The sequence below is a fragment of the Pecten maximus genome, chromosome 4 (genome assembly GCF_902652985.1).
Source record: "Pecten maximus chromosome 4, xPecMax1.1, whole genome shotgun sequence".
Taxonomy (NCBI): Eukaryota; Metazoa; Mollusca; class Bivalvia; order Pectinida; family Pectinidae; genus Pecten; species Pecten maximus.
Genome location: NC_047018.1, coordinates 16,841,450 through 16,867,849, shown reverse-complemented (window position 1 = coordinate 16,867,849; position 26,400 = coordinate 16,841,450). Strand labels below are relative to the sequence as shown.

The 26,400-nt window shown below is 37.7% G+C and overlaps 1 protein-coding gene across 1 annotated transcript; it reads right to left on the bottom strand.

Annotated features, from left to right (window-relative positions):
• Positions 1 to 2,474: 2,474 nt before the first annotated feature.
• On the bottom strand, positions 2,475 to 25,988 carry LOC117325381 (neuropeptide FF receptor 2-like). The gene is made up of 3 exons (XM_033881552.1): positions 25,582 to 25,988; positions 12,262 to 12,357; positions 2,475 to 4,007 (listed from the first exon to the last, which is right to left on the bottom strand). Exons 1-3 carry the CDS (start codon positions 25,841 to 25,843, stop codon positions 2,869 to 2,871), a joined length of 1,497 nt encoding a protein of 498 aa, XP_033737443.1. The 5' UTR covers positions 25,844 to 25,988; the 3' UTR covers positions 2,475 to 2,868.
• Positions 25,989 to 26,400: the final 412 nt, after the last annotated feature.

Here is a 26,400-nt window from a genome sequence, read left to right as displayed (position 1 = left end):
TACCATAAGATGTCGGTCTTTAGTGTAGCTGTTTACCATATTATAGCGTCTTTAGTGTAGATGTTTACTCCAGTATAACATTCAGTAGTGTTGTTGTTTACCTAGTATAGTGTTCTTTGTTTTTAATTGTTTTAAGCAGAGTAAGAAAGATAGCTTCGATCCAACAGGGATTGATTTTAACTTGTAATTACTGTAAACATTACGGTAAAAAAAATTCTTGTACTTTTTTTTATATATAATTCCAGATATATACGAGTATATCAAGTATCACCTATGAACAACAACTATTGGATTGCGCTGAAAGATATGTATTGATAATTATAGAAGGAAAATCTTTCTTTGTTGATCCACAGTCTATACAGTGTATACTACGTTGTGTGATTTGTGCCATTTCGTCGTTTCGTCCAGAATAGACGAAAATCAACAAAACTTAAACTTCGTCTTTTCACCCGAATAGACGAAACATCATACCCGAAAAGACGAAATAAATGCATGCAAATTAGCGACTTTAATTCTCGTCTTTTCGGGTTCATTATTTTCGTCTTTTCGCCCCAAAAAGGCGAAAATTAACAAACCTTAATATTCGTATTTTCAGGGGGAAAAGTCGAAAAGACAAAATTTAAGGTATGTTAATGCTTGTCTTTTCTGGGCAAAAGTCATGGTTTGGTCAAATTTTTCGTAGAGTAGAATAATGGATATGCTTACATTTCGACGTCATTGTTCTTGTCAGATGAATGGCTCTGAGCGGTCATTTAATTTATATTGATTGATTGAAGTTATCGTGTTTGCATAGGTAATTGAGGACAAAGAGTCATTCCTGGTCTTCTTGTAGTGCTTTCCTTTTCCTAGTATAATGCATGTGTTGTGCTTGTGTAAGATGACAATTCAGAAAAATCTTACTACTTGTTTTTGATAAGCTCCGTGTCTTGACGTGTCAAAAATCTTTTTCTTCGGGAGGAAAAACACGGCTTATTAGCGCCTTGAGCAGTCAATACATCTTTATAAACCTGTAAACGTACAATTGAATCGCCACGGTATAAAATTTCTCGAAACAAACAAATTTGAAATAGAAGTACATGTATAATATACGGTGAAAATAGATCACGACAAATACTCTTCTTAAGAAAGTATAAAAAATGTATCAAAGTATTAAATAAATTATGATACTGACCCTCTTGCGGATGGATATGTAGTGGTTTTTTTTTTTTAAAGAAACGTGTCTTGAGTGGCTGTCTGAATAAGTAGCTATAGGTTGACGCCTTAAGGAATGTCACAGAAAGAATGAAGTGTATTTGTAATCAAACAATATGTAAAATTTGACAAATCAGAAGCAAGTAAATGGCAGCCATTTTCTTAAAATGTTCAAGTTCAAGTTCTTTATTTCCTTGAGCCTTACGGCTCATCGGTTCAACAAAAGTGGTTACAAAAGTGGAAAATGTTCCTCGGTGAACATATGTACCAAATTTCATCAAAATCGGACATTATTCAAATATTGACCAGTGGCCAGGAATAGCGGCCATTTTTGTTTTTCCAAAAATAAACACCACCACTGTTTTTTTTTTTTAAATTGCCACACTACACCTATATCATAAATTTCATCGAAATCGGACACTATATCGACCAATTAAAAGTTATTTCTATAGCGGACATTTTGTTTATCATCTCCTGATAAACATTTTAAAATACTTTGTCATATATGTGTGCGTGTCTATATGTCTCTCCTCTTCTGTCATGTCTGGTGAAACTTAATAAATATGTGCTCTTTTATTGGTTAGAAACTCCGGCAGTTTCTTTTCTGATCATGTTAATTGTCTGTATCTTTAGGTGTTCTAACCAACCGGACCAAAAATTGCCCGCCGGTTAATTGAAGCTTTCATTCTGTCTACAATACTCTAATTGTTATTCGCAACATGTTATTAGGGTGCATGTGTATATTTCGGATCTGTTTCTCTCTATCGCGTGGCTAGTTATGATAAACTTAATATACAAGGATTACAATCTAGCCATGCTGGGCCCTTTTTCTCTGAATCCACTGGATAAGTTTAAATAAACTTAATATACAAGGATGACAATCCTACTTTGCTGGGCCTTTTTCTCTCTATATCCTGGCTAGTTTTAGATAAACTTAATATACAAGGATGACAATATAGTCTAGTTGGGCCTATTTCTCTCTCTATATCCTGGCTAGTTTTAGATAAACTTAATATGCAAGGATGACAATATAGCCTAGTTGGGCCTTTTTTCTCTGAATCCACTAGATATTTTAAAATTTAAAATTGATATATACGACATGCTGACATTGTTGACGCCTTTTTGTCCTCCGGAGAGTTTTAGGTAACCTTTATAAACAGCATTATCTATGAGCGTCACTGCTATTGTCCTAGGGGTATTGTTAACAGTATGTATTATTTGTCAGTACATGTACTAATAGGAGTATGTAGTGTGTGGTTGATTGACTTTCCAATATATAAAAGCAAATTTAGTATCAATTTTATTCTATCTCTGTCGAGGGAAACATTTGAATAGCAATATCAACATGAAAGAATAACCCCGTCCATCAGCGAAAAGCACTTCCAATTGATGATATTCTGGATCACAAAACTTATTATTTATACCGGCTGCTGAACACAATGGGGACAACAGGAATGCTGACGACAATGCTCTTTTTAATTAACAAGATACAATTGACCTGACATGATGAATAATTAAATTTCATTAAGAATGACGGCCACGATAGTTTAATTAAGTCCCATAATAAACCACCTGCTTAGTGATCTATCACCACACATTGGTCCACGAACTGGAGAGGAAATGGTGAATAACAATCGATTTGGTTTTACTTAATCCACCTTTGTTTATACTACACAGCTATATGTTTTCCTCCACTTCCGGAATCTGAGGAATAAGCTGCTGATTAGTCTGGGGCCGAACCCCCGGTGTAAGCGATTCCTTTCTACTGCTTTCCTCGTTAATTGTTGTAGGGATACTGAGAGACCTATCAAGAATTTCCCTTTTGTGAGCATAAACAAGTGCCTTGATAGTTTCGTATTTTTTCTCCTGTCCTGGTGTACTAATGTTAAAGGCTTTTGTATCCATTCTGAAGTAACACTTTTCTCTTGATATACATCTATCTCTTGATGAATTTCCTGTATCTCTTGATCTTGTTCCTGTGTTTGTGGATTTAAAACTTGCATTTGACGATCGTGAAAACCGAAAACTGTCTGTAGATCTTGTTCTTGTTAATGTACTGGACGATATTACACGCATGCGCGGTCGATTTGTGGTTCGCACTTCTACAGCACCGTTAGGAGGATTATATCTGACTGCGAAATTTCGTTTTGCACTTCTTTTTTTACATTTTAAAAATCTGAATAGGTACTTTCGGAAACTTTTACTTGAATAAAAATATAAAACTGGGTTAAGAGCGCTATTAGCATGTCCTAAAAGAATGGTAAATGGAAGTACCGTGAGAAATGGTTGTATATCACGTTTGTGGAAGTCTAGGTAGAGGCTTACGATATGATACGGTAACCAACACACAGCGAATAGGATGGCTAGTGCTATCAACATCTTTGCCACCCTCTTCCGTCCGTTCATGACATGTTTACCAAGACCACGACTCGTCTCTGATTCCGTCCGTTGTAAATCCTTGTCCTCTGTCCACAACTCCTTTCCTATAAGACTGTAGGAAGTACCGATTATGGCACCCGGTACAGCGTACAAAATGGCGAACAGAAGAAGGTCGTACAATTGACGATGTCCAGAATGTGGCCACACCTCGTTACACAAGTATAGCGGCTCGCCTGGTATAACTGATACCACGTCCACCCGCCTCATGAACAACAAGGGACACATAATGGCTATGGACAACCCCCAGATCACAGTTATCAGTTTCACAGCAGATCTAGTGTTGCTCACCCGCCGAAATATCATTGGATGTCTGATGGCAAGGAACCGATCTATGCTGAGAACGGCGATAGTGTAGATACTGGCCGCTACTGTCACACCTGGGGAAATAAACAGGTAAATTACTGATCGTCTCCAAATAGAACTCCCGAAACAATCATACAGTCCTAAATGGTACTAGATGGAAGCGTCTCTAATATCAACACGCAGCCATATAATAAATGACAAACTATGAGGTCTTAACTTGTGTCTGATTCTCTTCGTAAATAATTCTGCAAACTGATGTTCAAATCAAGTCATGACAGATTTCAACAAAATTGGACTTCTAAACTTCACTCAATTAGAAGTCGTGCCAGTTGACAGTAACCATTTTGTTCATTCAGTAAAAAGGAGCATGCGTTACCGTTATATAATCATCCAATTCAGACAACACCATAATTTGAACCAATAAGATTACTGAAATTGTTTCAAGTGTAATCAACGATAAGAATGGTTATTTAGTCCCCGTCTGTAGTCATACACACTCATGTAAAGGTTATTTAGTCCCCGTCTGTGGTCATACACACTCATGTAAAGGTTATTTAGTCCCCGTCTGTGGTCATACACACTCATGTAAAGGTTATTTAGTCCCCGTCTGTAGTCATACACACTCATGTAAAGGTTATTTAGTCCCCGTCTGTGGTCATACACACTCATGTAAAGGTTATTTAGTCCCCGTCTGTAGTCATACACACTCATGTAAAGGTTATCTAATCCCCGTCTGTAGTCATACACACTCATGTAAAGGTTATCTAGTCCCGGTCTGTGGTCATACACACTCATGTAAAGGTTATTTAGTCCCCGTCTGTAGTCATACACACTCATGTAAAGGTTATTTAGTTCCCTTCTGTAGTCATACACACTCATGTAAAGGTTATTTAGTCCCCGTCTGTAGTCATACACACTCATGTAAAGGTTATTTAGTCCCCGTCTGTAGTCATACACACTCATGTAAAGGTTATTTAGTCCCCGTCTGTGGTCATACACACTCATGTAAAGGTTATTTAGTCCCCGTCTGTAGTCATACACACTCATGTAAAGGTTATTTAGTCCCCTTCTGTAGTCATACACACTCATGTAAAGGTTATTTAGTCCCCGTCTGTAGTCATACACACTCATGTAAAGGTTATTTAGTCCCCGTCTGTAGTCATACACACTCATGTAAAGGTTATTTAGTCCCCGTCTGTAGTCAAACACACTCATGTAAAGGTTATTTAGTCCCCGTCTGTGGTCATACACACTCATGTAAAGGTTATTTAGTCCCCGTCTGTAGTCATACACACTCATGTAAAGGTTATTTAGTCCCCGTCTGTAGTCATACACACTCATGTAAAGGTTATTTAGTCCCCGTCTGTGGTCATACACACTCATGTAAAGGTTATTTAATCCCCGTCTGTGGTCATACACACTCATGTAAAGGTTATTTAGTCCCCGTCTGCAGTCATACACACTCATGTAAAGGTTATTTAGTCCCCGTCTGTGGTCATACACACTCATGTAAAGGTTATTTAGTCCCCGTCTGTAGTCATACACACTCATGTAAAGGTTATTTAGTCCCCGTCTGTAGTCATACACACTCATGTAAAGGTTATTTAGTCCCCGTCTGTGGTCATACACACTCATGTAAAGGTTATTTAGTCCCCGTCTGTAGTCATACACACTCATGTAAAGGTTATTTAGTCCCCGTCTGTGGCCATACACACTCATGTAAAGGTTATTTAATCCCCGTCTGTGGTCATACACACTCATGTAAAGGTTATTTAGTCCCCGTCTGTAGTCATACACACTCATGTAAAGGTTATTTAGTCCCCGTCTGTAGTCATACACACTCATGTAAAGGTTATTTAGTCCCCTTCTGTAGTCATACACACTCATGTAAAGGTTATTTAGTCCCCGTCTGTAGTCATACACACTCATGTAAAGGTTATTTAGTCCCCGTCGGTGGTCATACACACTCATGTAAAGGTTATTTAGTCCCCGTCTGTGGTCATACACACTCATGTAAAGGTTATTTAGTCCCCGTCTGTAGTCATACACACTCATGTAAAGGTTATTTAGTCCCCGTCTGTAGTCATACACACTCATGTAAAAGTTATTTAGTCCCCGTCTGTAGTCAAACACACTCATGTAAAGGTTATTTAGTCCCCGTCTGAGGTCATACACACTCATGTAAAGGTTATTTAGTCCCCGTCTGTAGTCATACACACTCATGTAAAGGTTATTTAGTCCCCGTCTGTAGTCATACACAGTTATGTAAAGGTTATTTAGTCCCCGTCTGTGGTCATACACACTCATGTAAAGGTTATTTAGTCCCCGTCTGTAGTCATACACACTTATGTAAAGGTTATTTAGTCCCCTTCTGTAGTCATACACACTCATGTAAAGGTTATTTAGTCCCCTTCTGTAGTCATACACAGTTATGTAAAGGTTATTTAATCCCCGTCTGTGGTCATACACACTCATGTAAAGGTTATTTAGTCCCCGTCTGTAGTCATACACACTCATGTAAAGGTTATTTAGTCCCCGTCTGTAGTCGTACACACTCATGTAAAGGTTATTTAGTCCCCGTCTGTGGTCATACACACTCATGTTAAGGTTATTTAGTCCCCTTCTGTAGTCATACACACTCATGTAAAGGTTATTTAGTCCCCGTCTGTAGTCATACACACTCATGTAAAGGTTATTTAGTCCCCGTCTGTAGTCATACACACTCATGTAAAGGTTATTTAGTCCCCTTCTGTAGTCATACACAGTTATGTAAAGGTTATTTAGTCTCCGTCTGTGGTCATACACACTCATGTAAAGGTTATTTAGTCCCCGCTGTAGTCATACACACTTATGTAAAGGTTATTTAGTCCCCTTCTGTAGTCATACACACTCATGTAAAGGTTATTTAGTCCCCTTCTGTAGTCATACACAGTTATGTAAAGGTTATTTAATCCCCGTCTGTGGTCATACACACTCATGTAAAGGTTATTTAGTCCCCGTCTGTAGTCATACACACTCATGTAAAGGTTATTTAGTCCCCGTCTGTAGTCATACACACTCATGTAAAGGTTATTTAGTCCCCGTCTGTAGTCATACACACTCATGTAAAGGTTATTTAGTCCCCGTCTGTAGTCATACACACTCATGTAAAGGTTATTTAGTCCCCGTCTGTAGTCATACACACTCATGTAAAGGTTATTTAGTCCCCGTCTGTGGTCATACACACTCATGTAAAGGTTATTTAGTCCCCGTCTGTAGTCATACACACTCATGTAAAGGTTATTTAGTCCCCGTCTGTGGTCATACACACTCATGTAAAGGTTATTTAGTCCCCGTCTGTAGCCATACACACTCATGTAAAGGTTATTTAGTCCCCGTCTGTAGTCATACACACTCATGTAAAGATTATTTAGTCCCCGTCTGTAGTCATACACACTCATGTAAAGGTTATTTAGTCCCCGTCTGTAGTCATACACACTCATGTAAAGGTTATTTAGTCCCCGTCTGTAGTCATACACACTCATGTAAAGGTTATTTAGTCCCCGTCTGTAGTCATACACACTCATGTAAAGGTTATTTAGTCCCCGTCTGTAGTCATACACACTCATGTAAAAGTTATTTAGTCCCCGTCTGTAGTCATACACACTCATGTAAAGGTTATTTAGTCCCCGTCTGTAGTCATACACACTCATGTAAAGGTTATTTAGTCCCCGTCTGTAGTCATACACACTCATATAAAGGTTATTTAGTCCCCGTCTGTAGTCATACACACTCATGTAAAGGTTATTTAGTCCCCGTCTGTGGTCATACACACTCATGTAAAGGTTATTTAGTCCCCGTCTGTAGTCATACACACTCATGTAAAGGTTATTTAGTCCCCGTCTATAGTCATACACACTCATGTAAAGGTTATTTAGTCCCCGTCTGTGGTCATACACACTCATGTAAAGGTTATTTAGTCCCCGTCTGTGGTCATACACACTCATGTAAAGGTTATTTAGTCCCCGTCTGTAGTCATACACACTCATGTAAAGGTTATTTAGTCCCCGTCTGTAGTCATACACACTCATGTAAAAGTTATTTAGTCCCCGTCTGTAGTCATACACACTCATGTAAAGGTTATTTAGTCCCCGTCTGTAGTCATACACACTCATGTAAAGGTTATTTAGTCCCCGTCTATAGTCATACACACTCATACAAAGGTTATTTAGTCCCCGTCTATAGTCATACACACTCATATAAAGGTTATTTAGTCCCCGTCTGTAGTCATACACACTCATACAAAGGTTATTTAGTCCCCGTCTGTGGTCATACACACTCATGTAAAGGTTATTTAGTCCCCGTCTGTGGTCATACACACTCATGTAAAGGTTATTTAGTCCCCGTCTGTAGTCATACACACTCATGTAAAGGTTATTTAGTCCCCGTCTGTGGTCATACACACTCATGTAAAGGTTATTTAGTCCCCGTCTGTGGTCATACACACTCATGTAAAGGTTATTTAGTCCCCGTCTGTAGTCATACACACTCATGTAAAGGTTATTTAGTCCCCGTCTATAGTCATACACACTCATATAAAGGTTATTTAGTCCCCGTCTGAGGTCATACACACTCATGTAAAGGTTATTTAGTCCCCGTCTGTAGTCATACACACTCATGTAAAGGTTATTTAGTCCCCGTCTGTAGTCATACACACTCATGTAAAGGTTATTTAGTCCCCGTCTGAGGTCATACACACTCATGTAAAGGTTATTTAGTCCCCGTCTGTAGTCATACACACTCATGTAAAGGTTATTTAGTCCCCGTCTGTAGTCATACACACTCATGTAAAGGTTATTTAGTCCCCGTCTGTGGTCATACACACTCATGTAAAGGTTATTTAGTCCCCGTCTGTAGTCATACACACTCATGTAAAGGTTATTTAGTACTTCTGTAGTCATACCCACTCATGTAAAGGTTATTTAGTCCCCGTCTGTAGTCATACACACTCATGTAAAGGTTATTTAGTCCCCGTCTGTGGTCATACACACTCATGTAAAGGTTATTTAGTCCCCGTCTGTAGTCATACACACTCATGTAAAGGTTATTTAGTCCCCGTCTGTGGTCATACACACTCATGTAAAGGTTATTTAGTCCCCGTCTGTAGTCATACACACTCATGTAAAGGTTATTTAGTCCCCGTCTGTAGTCATACACACTCATGTAAAGGTTATTTAGTCCCCGTCTGTAGTCATACACACTCATGTAAAGGTTATTTAGTCCCCGTCTGTGGTCATACACACTCATGTAAAGGTTATTTAGTCCCCGTCTGTGGTCATACACACTCATGTAAAGGTTATTTAGTCCCCGTCTGTGGTCATACACACTCATGTAAAGGTTATTTAGTCCCCGTCTGTAGTCATACACACTCATGTAAAGGTTATTTAGTCCCCGTCTGTGGTCATACACACTCATGTAAAGGTTATTTAGTCCCCGTCTGTGGTCATACACACTCATGTAAAGGTTATTTAGTCCCCGTCTGTAGTCATACACACTCATGTAAACGTTATTTAGTCCCCGTCTGTAGTCATACACACTCATGTAAAGGTTATTTAGTCCCCGTCTGTAGTCATACACACTCATGTAAAGGTTATTTAGTACTTCTGTAGTCATACCCACTCATGTAAAGGTTATTTAGTCCCCGTCTGTGGTCATACACACTCATGTAAAGGTTATTTAGTCCCCGTCTGTGGTCATACACACTCATGTAAAGGTTATTTAGTCCCCGTCTGTAGTCATACACACTCATGTAAAGGTTATTTAGTCCCCGTCTGTAGTCATACACACTCATGTAAAGGTTATTTAGTCCCCGTCTGTAGTCATACACACTCATGTAAAGGTTATTTAGTCCCCGTCTGTAGTCATACACACTCATGTAAAGGTTATTTAGTCCCCGTCTGTAGTCATACACACTCATGTAAAGGTTATTTAGTCCCCGTCTGTGGTCATACACACTCATGTAAAGGTTATTTAGTCCCCGTCTGTAGTCATACACACTCATGTAAAGGTTATTTAATCCCCGTCTGTGGTCATACACACTCATGTAAAGGTTATTTAGTCCCCGTCTGTAGTCATACACACTCATGTTAAGGTTATTTAGTCCCCGTCTGTGGTCATACACACTCATGTGTAGGTTATTTAGTCCCCGTCTGTGGTCATACACACTCATGTAAAGGTTATTTAGTCCCCGTCTGTGGTCATACACACTCATGTAAAGGTTATTTAGTACTTCTGTAGTCATACCCACTCATGTAAAGGTTATTTAGTCCCCGTCTGTGGTCATACACACTCATGTAAAGGTTATTTAGTCCCCGTCTGTGGTCATACACACTCATGTAAAGGTTATTTAGTCCCCGTCTGTAGTCATACACACTCATGTAAAGGTTATTTAGTCCCCGTCTGTAGTCATACACACTCATGTAAAGGTTATTTAGTCCCCGTCTGTAGTCATACACACTCATGTAAAGGTTATTTAGTCCCCGTCTGTAGTCATACACACTCATGTAAAGGTTATTTAGTCCCCGTCTGTAGTCATACACACTCATGTAAAGGTTATTTAGTCCCCGTCTGTGGTCATACACACTCATGTAAAGGTTATTTAGTCCCCGTCTGTAGTCATACACACTCATGTAAAGGTTATTTAATCCCCGTCTGTGGTCATACACACTCATGTAAAGGTTATTTAGTCCCCGTCTGTAGTCATACACACTCATGTTAAGGTTATTTAGTCCCCGTCTGTGGTCATACACACTCATGTGTAGGTTATTTAGTCCCCGTCTGTGGTCATACACACTCATGTAAAGGTTATTTAGTCCCCGTCTGTGGTCATACACACTCATGTAAAGGTTATTTAGTCCCCGTCTGTGGTCATACACACTCATGTAAAGGTTATTTAGTCCCCGTCTGTAGTCATACACACTCATGTAAAGGTTATTTAGTCCCTGTCTGTAGTCATACACACTCATGTAAAGGTTATTTAGTCCCCGTCTGTAGTCATACACACTCATGTAAAGGTTATTTAGTACTTCTGTAGTCATACCCACTCATGTAAAGGTTATTTAGTCCCCGTCTGTAGTCATACACACTCATGTAAAGGTTATTTAGTCCCCGTCTGTGGTCATACACACTCATGTAAAGGTTATTTAGTCCCCGTCTGTAGTCATACACACTCATGTAAAGGTTATTTAGTCCCCGTCTGTGGTCATACACACTCATGTAAAGGTTATTTAGTCCCCGTCTGTAGTCATACACACTCATGTAAAGGTTATTTAGTCCCCGTCTGTAGTCATACACACTCATGTAAAGGTTATTTAGTCCCCGTCTGTAGTCATACACACTCATGTAAAGGTTATTTAGTCCCCTTCTGTAGTCATACACACTCATGTAAAGGTTATTTAGTCCCCGTCTGTAGTCATACACACTCATGTAAAGGTTATTTAGTCCCCGTCTGTGGCCATACACACTCATATAAAGGTTATTTAGTCCCCGTCTGTAGTCATACACACTCATGTAAAGGTTATTTAGTCCCCGTCTGTAGTCATACACACTAATGTAAAGGTTATTTAGTCCCCGTCTGTAGTCATACACACTCATGTAAAGGTTATTTAGTCCCCGTCTGTAGTCATACACACTCATGTAAAGGTTATTTAGTCCCCGTCTGTAGTCATACACACTCATGTAAAGGTTATTCAGTCCCCGTCTGTGGTCATACACACTCATGTAAAGGTTATTTAGTCCCCGTCTGTAGTCATACACACTCATGTAAAGGTTATTTAGTCCCCGTCTGTGGTCATACACACTCATGTAAAGGTTATTTAGTCCCCGTCTGTAGTCATACACACTCATGTAAAGGTTATTTAGTCCCCGTCTGTGGTCATACACACTCATGTAAAGGTTATTTAGTCCCCGTCTGTAGTCATACACACTCATGTAAAGGTTATTTAGTCCCCGTCTGTAGTCATACACACTCATGTAAAGGTTATTTAGTCCCCGTCTGTAGTCATACACACTCATGTAAAGGTTATTTAGTCCCCGTCTGTAGTCATACACGCTCATGTAAAGGTTATTTAGTCCCCGTCTGTAGTCATACACGCTCATGTAAAGGTTATTTAGTCCCCGTCTGTGGTCATACACACTCATGTAAAGGTTATTTAGTCCCCGTCTGTGGTCATACACAGCTATGTTTAAGTTTTCTTTTGGACAATATTTATCCTTTATCTATCCGTCAGAAATACTTACCCTGAAGATATACCTATATCTACCCGTCAGAATGTACACATGAATACTTACCCTGAAGATAAACCGTTACTTTACACATGAATTCTCCATATATCCATACTCGATAGAGAGCTTGACCCACGGCCATAGGGACACATATTAGGCTCACTGTAAAATACAAATGCTGTTTTATTACATGATCATGTTACACAAGCAATGCCTTTATTGTCAAGTTTGTGTTTAATGGACTTTCTGTTCCTGAAGAACGACAGAAATCAGGATAACATTTAGCTTTTCAATCACAATTCAGGAACATCTTACAGTTAGACGCGCGCGAGGAATCTTACTTAAGGAGTAGCCAAGAAACTCTTTGTGGTCGGGATCATTCCTATGCTAAAAATCTGGCTACCTATGAGCATGAGCATACACTGACATGGCGAGACAAGTGACTTAGTCGTCAGAGGTCTCACCCAGGACGTACACTTACAGAATGGGATAGCGCCCATCTCCGGCACTGACAAGTCGGATACAGACAGATAGAAAGTAGAGTGATTTATATCTAACTTTAGGATCTTAAATACAGACTGTAAACAACAACTACCGGAAAGTGTACGTTTCCATGATAAGTTTTCCATTGAAAAAGCGAATGAGTAATTTAAGTCAGTAGAATCAGAGACGTATATACCTGATATACAAGTCTCTGGTAGAATTAGCCCGAGTTTCCTCTGGCCCTGTCACCATGTCTGGTGTAGGGCCAGAGCGCACTACTATATGAAAGCGTGGAATTCTCCGACACCGTTTGGTGTCGCTAAGAATCTGGTGCAAATACAATAAAATCGGGAGTGACATAACACCTACCTTACATATATGGATAAATGAGATATTTATTTACTTCAGAACACCCATTTAGTCCCACATAGGTGTTTTATTCCATCCGTATAGACCCTCGCTTTACGCTAGTGAAAATTTCATACTTGACTCGACGCCATATTGCTAACTATGTAGGTCGTGGGCGGCCTAATTACCCTGATCAGTGCGCGATGGAGCGAAAAGAAAAAAAAATACAACATTTATTTTTATATATTTTACCGCTTATAGTTTATAAATAATAATTTTTTGAATTGAATATAACAGGTTTTGGGAAATAATAAGCTTAGTTTTCTTAATTTTAACTATGTAAGAAGAAAAACACAATAATTGATATGTGGTCTTTTCGGTCCATTGCGTTCCGATTCGGGTGGTTAGTCGTACTATCACTTACAAAATGGCGGGTCAACAGTATGAAATTTTGACTAGCGTAAAGCGAGGGTCTATACGGACGGAATAAAACACCTATGTGGGACTAAATGGGTGTTCTGGGGTAAATAAATATCTCATTTATCCATATATGTAAGGTAGGTGTTATGTCACTCCCGATTTTATTGTATTTGCACCAGATTCTTAGCGACACCAAACGGTGTCGGAGAATTCCACGTTTTCATATAGTAGTGCGCTCTGGCCCTACACCAGACATGGTGACAGGGCCAGAGGAAACTCGGGCTATGGTAGAATGTACGGACAACATGCAAGTAGGTCAATGAAAAGAAGGTTTACGAATGAGTGAAAGTTATTAGAATGGGTGGCAATTTGAGGGTAAGCCAATGAAAAGACAGTATACCGAGTGATCTTTCTGGTGACCGTAAACAGTTAACGATAGAGACATGTACTTACTTCCGGTAACATTCTGTGCTGACATTTACACATAATCATTACACCTTAATATAAGAGTTATGTCCCTTCGCCTCGCTCCGTGGGATTCTCCGGTGTCAAAGTCAGATTATTCACCAATCTCTCTTATAATTGACTATTAATATTCAGATATAAGTGTTGTACCCAACTAATCCCTATATGTTCGTCCGTTCCATTATATGTACAATACATGATAAAATAAAGTATTGAGTACTGTATCAAAAGTAGTATGTTTCATCAAATGTAAGCTACAGGAAACTGTTTAACGACACGTACGTATTAACAAGGGATGTTAGTTCGTTACATCGACAGACAGGTATAGAGAGCAGTATAAAAGGTCACATATAGGCGGCACGGAGATCACTTTATATACGATTGTAACAAGACAGAAATGCATATGATACAAGACTTTGAGGACGGGAGTAGTACTTACATGTAATATACTTGTAATGTCATGTATGCAAATCCGTGCTAAAAATGTATAAAGATATTGCAAATAATCCCAGGACTGGACCAGCTTCCTAAACTCCCTAAATCCCAGGACGGGACCAGCCTCTTAAACTCCTTAAATCCAAGGATTGGACCAGCCTCCTAGACACCCTTAATCCCAGGACGGGACCAGCCTCCTAAACTCCCTAAATCCCAGGATTGGACCAGCCTCCTAACCTCCATAAATCCCAGGATTGGACCAGCCTCCTAGACACCCTTAATCCCAGGACGGGACCAGCCTCCTAAACTCCCTATCTCCCAGGATTGGACCAGCCTCCTAACCATTATAAATCCCAGGACTGGGCCAGCCTCCTAAACTCCCCGAATCCATGGACTAGGCCAGATTCATTAACTCCCCAAATCCCAGGATTGGACCAACCTCCTAAACTCCCTAAATCCATGGACTGGGCCGGCCTCGTAAACTCCCTAAATCCCAGGACTGGGCCAGCCTCGTAAACTCCCTAAATCCCAGGACTTGGCCGGCCTCCTAGACACCTTTAATCCCAGGACTGGACCGGCCTCGTAAACTCCCTAAATCCAAGGACTGTGCCGGCCTCGTAAACTCCCTAAATCCCAGGATTGGACCAGCCTCCTAAACTCCCTATCTCCCAGGACTGGGCCAGCCTCCTAGACACCTTTAATCCCAGGACTAGGAATTCCAGGAATTAATAGTGAAACTGTTCCACATCCTCAAGCGAAGAGAATGTTGACCATGCATCATAACAATGCTTATAGAGGGTATATCTGCTGCCATGTCAATTGTGTCTGAGGTTATGATTGAAAATTAATACTAATAACTAATAATTAATAACTTTTGAAAATAACAAAACGTGAAAACTTATATCTTATCTATTTTTAAATGCAATTTGGATGCTTGTAACATGAAACTGATAGCTTTTAATAAAATCCAGTAATTAGAAAATAATGAGTTATGGTCATGATTAATACATATTTTATCATTTCCACTTTACTAACATTTTTCACAGCACAAAACTGAGTCACATTAAAGTGACAGTAAACACTTAGTAACATTAGATATGATGAAGAGATGTTTGGTGAAAAACATACAATTCTCTTTAAAATTAAAGAATCAAATATGAACGTTCTATCCAATCTTTTTCTCAATTAGTTTATACTATTGAAAATTGTAGCCAACCTATCCATCTTTTAGTCGACTTTATTAAAATAAAACTTCCTGCAGCAAATATAAGATTTGTCTGTAAATCGAAGAGATATCAAATTTGTCCGCAATCCTATGAGTATTATAGGACAATAACTTTTTAAAAACGACAGTTTAATACAGTTAAGTGAACATTCAGAGCAAATGAAAATATATTAAAACATTTTATCTAAGCTACCCTCTTCATAGTTGACTCTATTCAAATAAATAAAAACTTCTTTTTTTCCCTCTACAAGTCCGTGTAATTGAATATACTGTAACCAAGATATTCCTTAGTTACCGTGTTTGCAGTCGGTTGATATTTCTTGGTGAATTCAATTTAAATAAATGACTGCAGCTACAAATTTCTGTATCTCTTCTATTGGATAGCTATAATTCCACAACCACAGTTCATCTCCAGAAATAACTACTTTGTGATGACAATTCAGATATCTAGCTTACAGGAGGTAAAAGGTTAGGGGCTTACGGCGGAGTTTGTCAGCCGACATTTTCCGGCTGTCTCTCAGGAAGAAGTGTAGGTTGTGTATGACGTAATGTTCCGACAGCCCTCAAATTGATCTAATGCAAGAACTCCCCGTACACAAATTAAATACGTCATACTAGGATTTCGTCCTAATTGTACTCTAAATAAGGAATACTCGTATACAACATCGCCAGAACATTTTGTTCTGAAATCAATGACTCACCATTACAGCTAATGTGTTTGTCTATGAAAACATTACATATATTTATACGATAAGATACACGTGGACATGCTCGTAAACAGAAACCTCTAATATTGATCGACAGATTGCTTAAAACGTGTTTAATACTTTCAAGTAATACAGGCAAAATCCATCATTGCCGAGGTAACTATATAAATGTCAAAGGAAGTAAAAAGCTGGAACTACGGAACATGAGACTGGTCTTGTATCGATATGCAATATCCAGCAGTGTTATGTAACATTCTGATGAGGTATAGATACATGGTCTTATAAAACTGAAAAACAAAAACAAAAACAAACAAAATTGTACGAGGAGAAGTATTTTTTCCAGATATAAAAGCATATTTACTTGGGTCCTTTGTAATATGAGAATATTGATGAGTTAGATAATACTTCACTTAGATTGGTATTAATTAACACTCATTTGTTTAATTGGATGACTAAATAGGTCCATAATGATAATATAGAAATTCAATCTTCAAGCTATTGTACTGAATACACAATGTGTAGTTATTGCACTGAATACACATTGTGTAGTTAATGTACTGAATACACAATGTTTAGTTATTGTACTGAATACACAATGTGTAGTTATTGTACTGAATACACAATGTTTAGTTATTGTACTGAATACACATTGTGTAGTTATTGTACTGAATACACAATGTTTAGTTATTGTACTGAATACACAATGTGTAGTTATTGTACTGAATACACATTGTGTAGTTTTTGTACTGAATACATAATGTGTAGTTATTGTACTGAATACACAATGTGTAGTTATTGTACTGAATACACAATGTGTACTTATTGTACTGAATACACATAATGTGTAGTTATTGTACTGAATACACATTGTGTACTTATTGTACTGAATACATAATGTTTAGTTATTGTACTGAATACACAGTGTGTACTTATTGTACTGAATACACATAATGTGTAGTTATTGTACTGAATACACATTGTGTACTTATTGTACTGAATACATAATGTTTAGTTATTGTACTGAATACACAGTGTGTAGTTATTGTACTGAATACACAATGCGTAGTTATTGTACTGAATACACATTGTGTAGTTATTGTACTGAATACACAATGTGTAGTTATTGTACTGAATACACATTGTGTAGTTATTGTACTGAATACACATAATGTGTAGTTATTGTACTGAATACACAATGCGTAGTTATTGTACTGAATACACATAATGTGTAGTTATTGTACTGAATACACATTGTGTAGTTATTGTACTGAATGTGTAGTTATTGTACTGAATACACATTGTGTAGTTATTGTACTGAATACACAATGTTTAGTTATTGTACTGAATACACAATGTTTAGTTATTGTACTGAATACACAATGCGTAGTTATTGTACTGAATACACAATGTGTAGTTATTGTACTGAATACACATTGTGTAGTTATTGTACTGAATACACATTATGTAGTTATTGTACTGAATACACATTGTGTAGTTATTGTACTGAATACACATTGTTTAGTTATTGTACTGAATACACAATATGTAGTTATTGTACTGAATACACAATGTGTAGTTATTGTACTGAATACACATTGTGTAGTTATTGTACTGAATACACATTGTGTAGTTATTGTACTGAATACACATTGTGTAGTTATTGTACTGAATACACAATGTTTAGTTATTGTACTGAATACACATTGTGTAGTTATTGTACTGAATACACATTGTGTAGTTATTGTACTGAATACACATTGTGTAGTTATTGTACTGAATACACAATGTTTAGTTAATGTACTGAATACACAATGTTTAGTTATTGTACTGAATACACAATGTGTAGTTATTGTACTGAATACACATAATGTGTAGTTATTGTACTGAATACACATTGTGTAGTTATTGTACTGAATACACATTGTGTAGTTATTGTTCTGAAAGTGTAGTTATTGTACTGAATACACATTGTGTAGTTAATGTACTGAATACACATAATGTGTAGTTATTGTACTGAATACACACAATGTGAAGTTATTGTACTGAATACACATTGTGTAGTTATTGTTCTGAATGTGTAGTTATTGTACTGAATACACAATGTGTAGTTAATGTACTAAATACACATTGTGTAGTTATTGTACTGAATACACACAATGTGTAGTTATTGTACTGAATGTGTAGTTATTGTACTGAATACACATTGTGTAGTTATTGTACTGAATACACATTGTGTAGTTATTGTACTGAATACACATTGTGTAGTTATTGTACTGAATACACAATGTGTAGTTAATGTACTGAATACACATAATGTGTAGTTATTGTACTGAATACACACAATGTGTAGTTATTGTACTGAATACACATTGTGTAGTTATTGTACTGAATACACATTGTGTAGTTATTGTACTGAATACACAATGTGTAGTTAATGTACTGAATACACATAATGTGTAGTTATTGTACTGAATGTGTAGTTATTGTACTGAATACACAATGTGTAGTTATTGTACTGAATACACAATGTGTAGTTATTGTACTGAATACACAATGTTTAGTTATTGTACTGAATACACAATGTGTAGTCATAGTCCAACTTCACAGAATAGAACAATATTCCTTTCAGATGAACAAGTTTTATCAGAAAAGTTGTTACAAGTCAATTGGATTAAATAACAGGCTCTCCGAAAGTGGCTTAAGTAACGGATTATGTAATTGAGATATGAAATTATAGAGGAAAATTGTAAATACTACAGTTAAAGGGAGATAATCCATTCGCAATCGACACAACTGAACTACAATTACATCCACACATTATACACGCATCATACAGATACAGCTAATATAACATTAATAAGAACATTTTATTTTGTAGGCAGACATTGTCCAAAAGTTGCTGTGTAATTTATCATTACAAATGTATATGTACTGGCTGTCAGTACTGTTAATTTATTGTAAAGTCAATCGAAAATAGATGGCTAGTTTACATGTATCTAATGAATCGAGTAAAATAACACTCTGCATCAAACAAACATGCTCAGCTTAAAACTCGTGTATCCTTACAGAAAGATGATATTTTCTGAATATTTTACAATATGTGCAGTACAATACAATAACTAAGAGAAGTATAAAGGAATGGCTGACCATCCGGAGATTAAATCGTCTAGATTTACCAATCAATATCTCTACATCATACAGTTACTGTCTGGTCATCCGTCACTGTCTGGACACATCTGTAGAAAATGTTTGTACAAAAGGAAGTTACTTAACTATTAATAGACCTAATCAGAGACAGTCTAAGCTTCAAGAAAATACCGGAAAACAGTTTCATATTCAAGAGAGTAGGCAAAAGATGGACTGTTTATTAAATGATCAAAATTTAATATATCAAAATCGAAACTGCTTTAAGACTGTCTAAGTAAACAATAGATACGGTTAGCCCCTGTATCACCTTCAATTTTGAAGAACCAAAATTAAATTATAGCCATGTATCCATCAGTCATGGTATCTATTAAGTTGGTGTTGAACAGTTTCAAAAGTTGTTGAGGTAAAGAGGTCATTTTCAGTAGATTACGTAGTATGTCAGCACGTTAGAGGAGAGAAGTTAAAAAGGTCATTACTAGTTGTGTACGTAGTTTGTCAGTACGTTAGATGAGAGAAGTTAAAGAGGTCATTTCAAAGTGTGTACGTAGTGTGTCAGTACGTTAGAGGAGGGAAGTTAAAGGGGTGATTTCCAGTGGTATACGTAGTGTGTCAGAACGTTAGAGGAGGGAAGTTAAAGAGGTCATTTCAAAGTGTGTACGTAGTGTGTCAGTACGTTAGAGGGGGAGAGTTAAAGAGGTCATTTCCGGTGGTGTACGTAGTCTGTCAGTAGGTTAGAGGAGAGAAGTTAAAGAGGTCATTTCCGGTGGTGTACGTAGTGTGTCAGTACGTCAGAGGAGGGAAGTTAAAGAGGTGATTTCCAGTTGTGTACGTAGTGTGTCAGTACGTTAGAGGGGGAGAGTTAAAGAGGTCATTTCCAGTGGTGTACGTAGTGTGTCAGTACGTCAGAGGAGGGAAGTTAAAGAGGTCATTTCCGGTGGTGTACGTAGTGTGTCAGTACGTCAGAGGAGGGAAGTTAAAGAGGTCATTTCCAGTTGTGTACGTAGTGTGTCAGTACGTTAGAGGAGGGAAGTTAAAGAGGTCATTTTCGGTGATGTATGGAGTGTGTCAGTACGTCAGAGGAGGGAAGTTAAAGAGGTCATTTCCGGTGATGTACGTAGTGTGTCAGTACGTTAGAGGGGGGAAGTTAAAGAGGTGATTTCCAGTTGTGTACGTAGTGTGTCAGTACGTTAGAGGAGGGAAGTTAAAGAGATCATTTCCGGTGGTGTACGTAGTGTGTCAGTACGTCAGAGGAGGGAAGTTAAAGAGGTCATTTCCGGTGATGTACGTAGTGTGTCAGTACGTCAGAGGAGGGAAGTTAAAGAGGTCATTTCCGGTGGTGTACGTAGTGTGTCAGTACGTCAGAGGAGGGAAGTTAAAGAGGTCATTTCAGGTGGTGTACCAAGTGTGTCAGTACGTCAGAGGAGGGAAGTTAAAGAGGTGATTTCCAGTTGTGTACGTAGTGTGTCAGTAGGTTAGAGGAGAGAAGTTAAAGAGGTCATTTCCGGTGGTGTACGTAGTGTGTCAGTACGTCAGAGGAGGGAAGTTAAAGAGGTGATTTCCAGTTGTGTACGTAGTGTGTCAGTACGTTAGAGGAGGGAAGTTAAAGAGATCATTTCCGGTGGTGTACGTAGTGTGTCAGTACGTTAGAGGAGGGAAGTTAAAGAGGTCATTTCCGGTGGTGTACGTAGTCTGTCAGTACGTTAGAGGAGGGAAGTTAAAGAGGTCATTTCCGGTGGTGTACGTAGTCTGTCAGTACGTTAGAGGAGGGAAGTTAAAGAGGTCATTTCCGGTGGTGTACGTAGTCTGTCAGTACGTTAGAGGAGGGAAGTTAAAGAGGTCATTTCCGGTGATGTACGTAGTGTGTCAGTACGTCATAGGAGGGAAGTTAAAGAGGTCATTTCCGGTGGTGTACGTAGTGTGTCAGTGCGTCAGAGGAGGGAAGTTAAAGAGGTCATTTCAGGTGGTGTACCAAGTGTGTCAGTACGTCAGAGGAGGGAAGTTAAAGGGGTCATTTCCGGTGGTGTACGTAGTCTGTCAGTAGGTTAGAGGAGAGAAGTTAAAGAGGTCATTTCCGGTGGTGTACGTAGTCTGTCAGTACGTCAGAGGAGGGAAGTTAAAGAGGTCATTTCCGGTGGTGTACGTAGTCTGTCAGTAGGTTAGAGGAGAGAAGTTAAAGAGGTCATTTCCGGTGGTGTACGTAGTGTGTCAGTACGTCAGAGGAGGGAAGTTAAAGAGGTCATTTTCGGTGGTGTACGTAGTCTGTCAGTAGGTCAGAGGAGGGAAGTTAAAGAGGTGATTTCCAGTTGTGTACGTGGTTTGTCAATACGTTAGAGGGGGAGAGTTAAAGAGGTCATTTCCAGTGGTGTACACGTTAAACGTATTGTGGGTTATACAGTATACAGTACATCATGTCAGTTATGTATGAGTTATACAGTACAACACGTCAGTTATGTATGAGTTATACAGTACAACACGTCAGTTATGTATGAGTTATACAGTACAACACGTCAGTTATGTATGAGTTATACAGTACATCACGTCAGTTATGTATTAGTTATACAGTACAACACGTCAGTTATGTATTAGTTATACAGTACAACACGTCAGTTATGTATGAGTTATACAGTACATCATGTCAGTTATGTATGAGTTATACAGTACAACACGTCAGTAATGTATGAGTTATACAGTACATCACGTCAGTTATGTATGAGTTATACAGTATATCACGTCAGTTATGTATGAGTTATACAGTACATCACGTCAGTTATGTATGAGTTATACAGTACAACACGTCAGTTATGTATGAGTTATACAGTACATCACGTCAGTTATGTATTAGTTATACAGTACAACACGTCAGTTATGTATTAGTTATACAGTACAACACGTCAGTTATGTATGAGTTATACAGTACATCATGTCAGTTATGTATGAGTTATACAGTACAACACGTCAGTAATGTATGAGTTATACAGTACATCACGTCAGTTATGTATGAGTTATACAGTATATCACGTCAGTTATGTATGAGTTATACAGTACATCACGTCAGTTATGTATGAGTTATACAATACAACACATCAGTTATGTATTAGTTATACAGTACAACACGTCAGTTATGTATGAGTTATACAGTACATCATGTCAGTTATGTATGAGTTATACAGTACAACACGTCAGTAATGTATGAGTTATACAGTACATCACGTCAGTTATGTATGAGTTATACAGTATATCACGTCAGTTATGTATGAGTTATACAGTACATCACGTCAGTTATGTATGAGTTATACAGTACATCACGTCAGTTATGTATGAGTTATACAGTACAACACGTCAGTTATGTATGAGTTATACAGTACATCATGTCAGTTATGTATGAGTTATACAGTACAACACGTCAGTTATGTATGAGTTATACAGTATATCACGTCAGTTATGTATGAGTTATACAGTACAACACGTCAGTTATTTATGAGTTAAACAGTACATCAAGTCAGTTATATATGAGTTATACAGTACATCACGTCAGTTATGTATGAGTTATACAGTACAACACGTCAGTTATGTATGAGTTATACAGTACAACACGTCAGTTATATGTGAGTTATACAGTACAACACGTCATTAATGTATGAGTTATACAGTACAACACGTCAGTTGTGTATGAGTTATACAGTACAACACGTCAGTTATGTATGAGGTATACAGTACAACACGTCAGTTATGTATGAGGTATACAGTACAACACGTCAGTTATATATGAGTTATACAGTACAACACGTCAGTTATGTATGAGGTATACAGTACAACACGTCAGTTATATATGAGTTATACAGTACAACACGTCAGTTATGTATGAGTTATACAGTACAACACGTCAGTTATGTATGGGTTATACAGAACAACACGTCAGTTATGTATGAAGTATACAGTACAACACGTCAGTTATGTATGCAGTATACAGTACAACACGTCAGTTATGTATGAGTTATACAGTACATCATGTCAGTTATGTATGAGTTATACAGTACATCATATCAGTTATGTATGAGTTATACAGTACAACAGGTCAGTTATGTATGAGTTATACAGTACACCACGTTAGTTATGTATGAGTTATACAGTACATCACGTCAGTTATGTATGAGTTATACAGAACAACACGTCAGTTATATATGAGTTATATAGTAAATCACGTCAGTTGTGTATGAGTTATTTAAGGATTAACATCAATTATTTTTTCTGTTATACAGTCATAACAGAAAAAACTGGAGTGTACTCTAAATAAACCGCGAAGCGGTTTATGAAGAGAGTACACTCCAGTTTTTTATGTTATGACTGTATAACAGAAAAAATAATTAATGTTAATTCTTATAATTTAATTTCGTCTTATACACACCAAGACATTTCACTTTCTTTGGCGAACTCTTTTCTGTGATAAATTATTACGCAACGTCATCAGCCAATCAAAAATGACGTTACATTTCGCAACGTCAAAAATTTTGTTATGGAGGTATAACAAAATTATTTCAGCCAATGAAAATGCGTGTTTCATACAAAATTAAATTATACAGTACATCACGTCAGTTATGTATGAGTTATATAGTACAACACGTCAGTTATATATGAGTTATACAGTATAACACGTCAGTTATGTATGAGTTATACCGTACAACACGTCAGTAATGTATGTATTATACAGTACAACACGGCAGTTATATATGAGTTATACAGTACAACACGTCAGTTATGTATGAGTTAAACAGTACAACACGTCAGTTATGTATGAGTTATACAGTACAACACGTCAGTTATGTATGAGTTATACAGTACATCACGTCAGTTATGTATGGGTTATACAGTATAACACGTCAGTTATGTATGAGTTATACGGTACAACACGTCAGTTATGTATGAGTTATACAGTACATCATGTCAGTTATGTATGAGTTATACAGTACAACACGTCAGTTATATATGAGTTATACAGAACAACACGTCAGTTATTTATGAGTTAAACAGTACATCAAGTCAGTTATATATGAGTTATACAGTACATCACGTCAGTTATGTATGAGTTATACAGTACATCACGTCAGTTATGTATGAGTTATACAGTACAACACGTCAGTTATATGTGAGTTATACAGTACAACACGTCAGTTATGTATGAGTTATACAGTACAGCACATCAGTTATGTATCAGTTATACAGTACAACACGTCAGTTATGTATGAGTTATACAGTACAACACGTCAGTTATATATGAGTTATACAGTACAACACGTCATTAATGTATGAGTTATACAGTACAACACGTCAGTTATGTATGAGTTATACAGTACAACACATCAGTTATGTATCAGTTATACAGTACAACACGTCAGTTATGTATGAGTTATACATTACATCACGTCAGTTATATATGAGTTATACAGTACAACACGTCATTAATGTATGAGTTATACAGTACAATACGTCAGTTGTGTATGAGTTATACAGTACAACACGTCAGTTATGTATGAGTTATACAGTACAACACGTCAGTTATGTATGGGTTATACAGAACAACACGTCAGTTATGTATGAAGTATACAGTACAACACGTCAGTTATGTATCAGTTATACAGTACAACACGTCAGTTATGTATGAAGTATACAGTACAACACGTCAGTTATGTATGAGTTATACAGTACATCATGTCAGTTATGTATGAGTTATACAGTACATCATATCAGTTATGTATGAGTTATACAGTACAACAGGTCAGTTATGTATGAGTTATACAGTACACCACGTTAGTTATGTATGAGTTATACAGTACATCACGTCAGTTATGTATGAGTTATACAGAACAACACGTCAGTTATATATGAGTTATATAGTAAATCACGTCAGTTGTGTATGAGTTATACAGTATAACACGTCAGTTATGTATGAGTTATACAGTACAACACGTCAGTTATGTATGAAGTATACAGTACAACACGTCAGTTATGTATGAGTTATACAGTACAACACGTCAGTTATGTATGAGTTATACAGTACAACACGTCAGTTATGTATGAGTTATACAGTACATCATGTAAGTTAGTTTTGTATGGTTATGCTGAATTCCTTAATTATACATATTATAGTTAATTACTTACCGCACAAGTCCGCTAGGGCCATGTTACTTAAGTATAAGTTTGTCGAGTTTCTCAAGTGTCTGTTTGAGGCAATGATGAGAGCTATAAAGATATTTCCCGCCATGCCCAGTATGAATATTGGTATATACAGTAGTGTGAGGGTGATAGTGTCAGCTTTTAGTCGAGTCTGATGTAATCCGAACTCATCTAACATCCCAAGAAACTCACTAATGTTCGTTGAAGTGTTAAAAGTTAGCAGCATCCGTAACCATTGAGCCTCCATTCCGTTGTCTGTATCCCTGTAGGGCAGGTGTCCGCCTTAATCAATACAATCCGCTAATTTCACTCCCTAATGTGTCAGCAGAAGCTCTACGCTGACTGGACTGAAAGCCCAAGGTAGATAGATGTTACTGTTACATACATCGCTTAGGTAAGTAGTGTTAGCGCCCGCCCGCACGTCTAGATAGATAATCGTAGGTAACACACGTCTAGATAGGTAATGGTAGGTAGACTGGTCCCTAACACACGTCTAGGTAGGTAATGATAGGTAGACTGGTCCCTAACACACGTCTAGATAGGTAATGATAGGTAGACTGGTCCCCGAAAACACGTCTAGGTAGGTAATGATAGGTAGACTGGTCCCTAACACACGTCTAGGTAGGTAATGGTAGGTAGACTGGTCCCTAACACACGTCCAGGTAGGTAATGGTAGGTAGACTGGTCCCTAACACACGTCTAGGTAGGTAATGATAGGTAGACTGGTCCCTAACACACGTCTAGGTAGGTAATGATAGGTAGACTGGTCCCCGAAAACACGTCTAGGTAGGTAATGATAGATAG

Bases quoted from the DNA above. Each gene is read 5' to 3' on its own strand.
- LOC117325381 (XM_033881552.1), bottom strand. From the start codon at position 25,843: ATGGAGGCTCAATGGTTACGGATGCTGCTAACTTTTAACACTTCAACG. The intron at 12,358-25,581 runs GTAAGTAATTAA...TGTATTTTACAG, and splicing joins GGCCCTAGCGGACTTGTGCG to TGAGCCTAATATGTGTCCCT. The intron at 4,008-12,261 runs GTAAGTATTCAT...TTATTTCCCCAG, and splicing joins AGTAACGGTTTATCTTCAGG to GTGTGACAGTAGCGGCCAGT.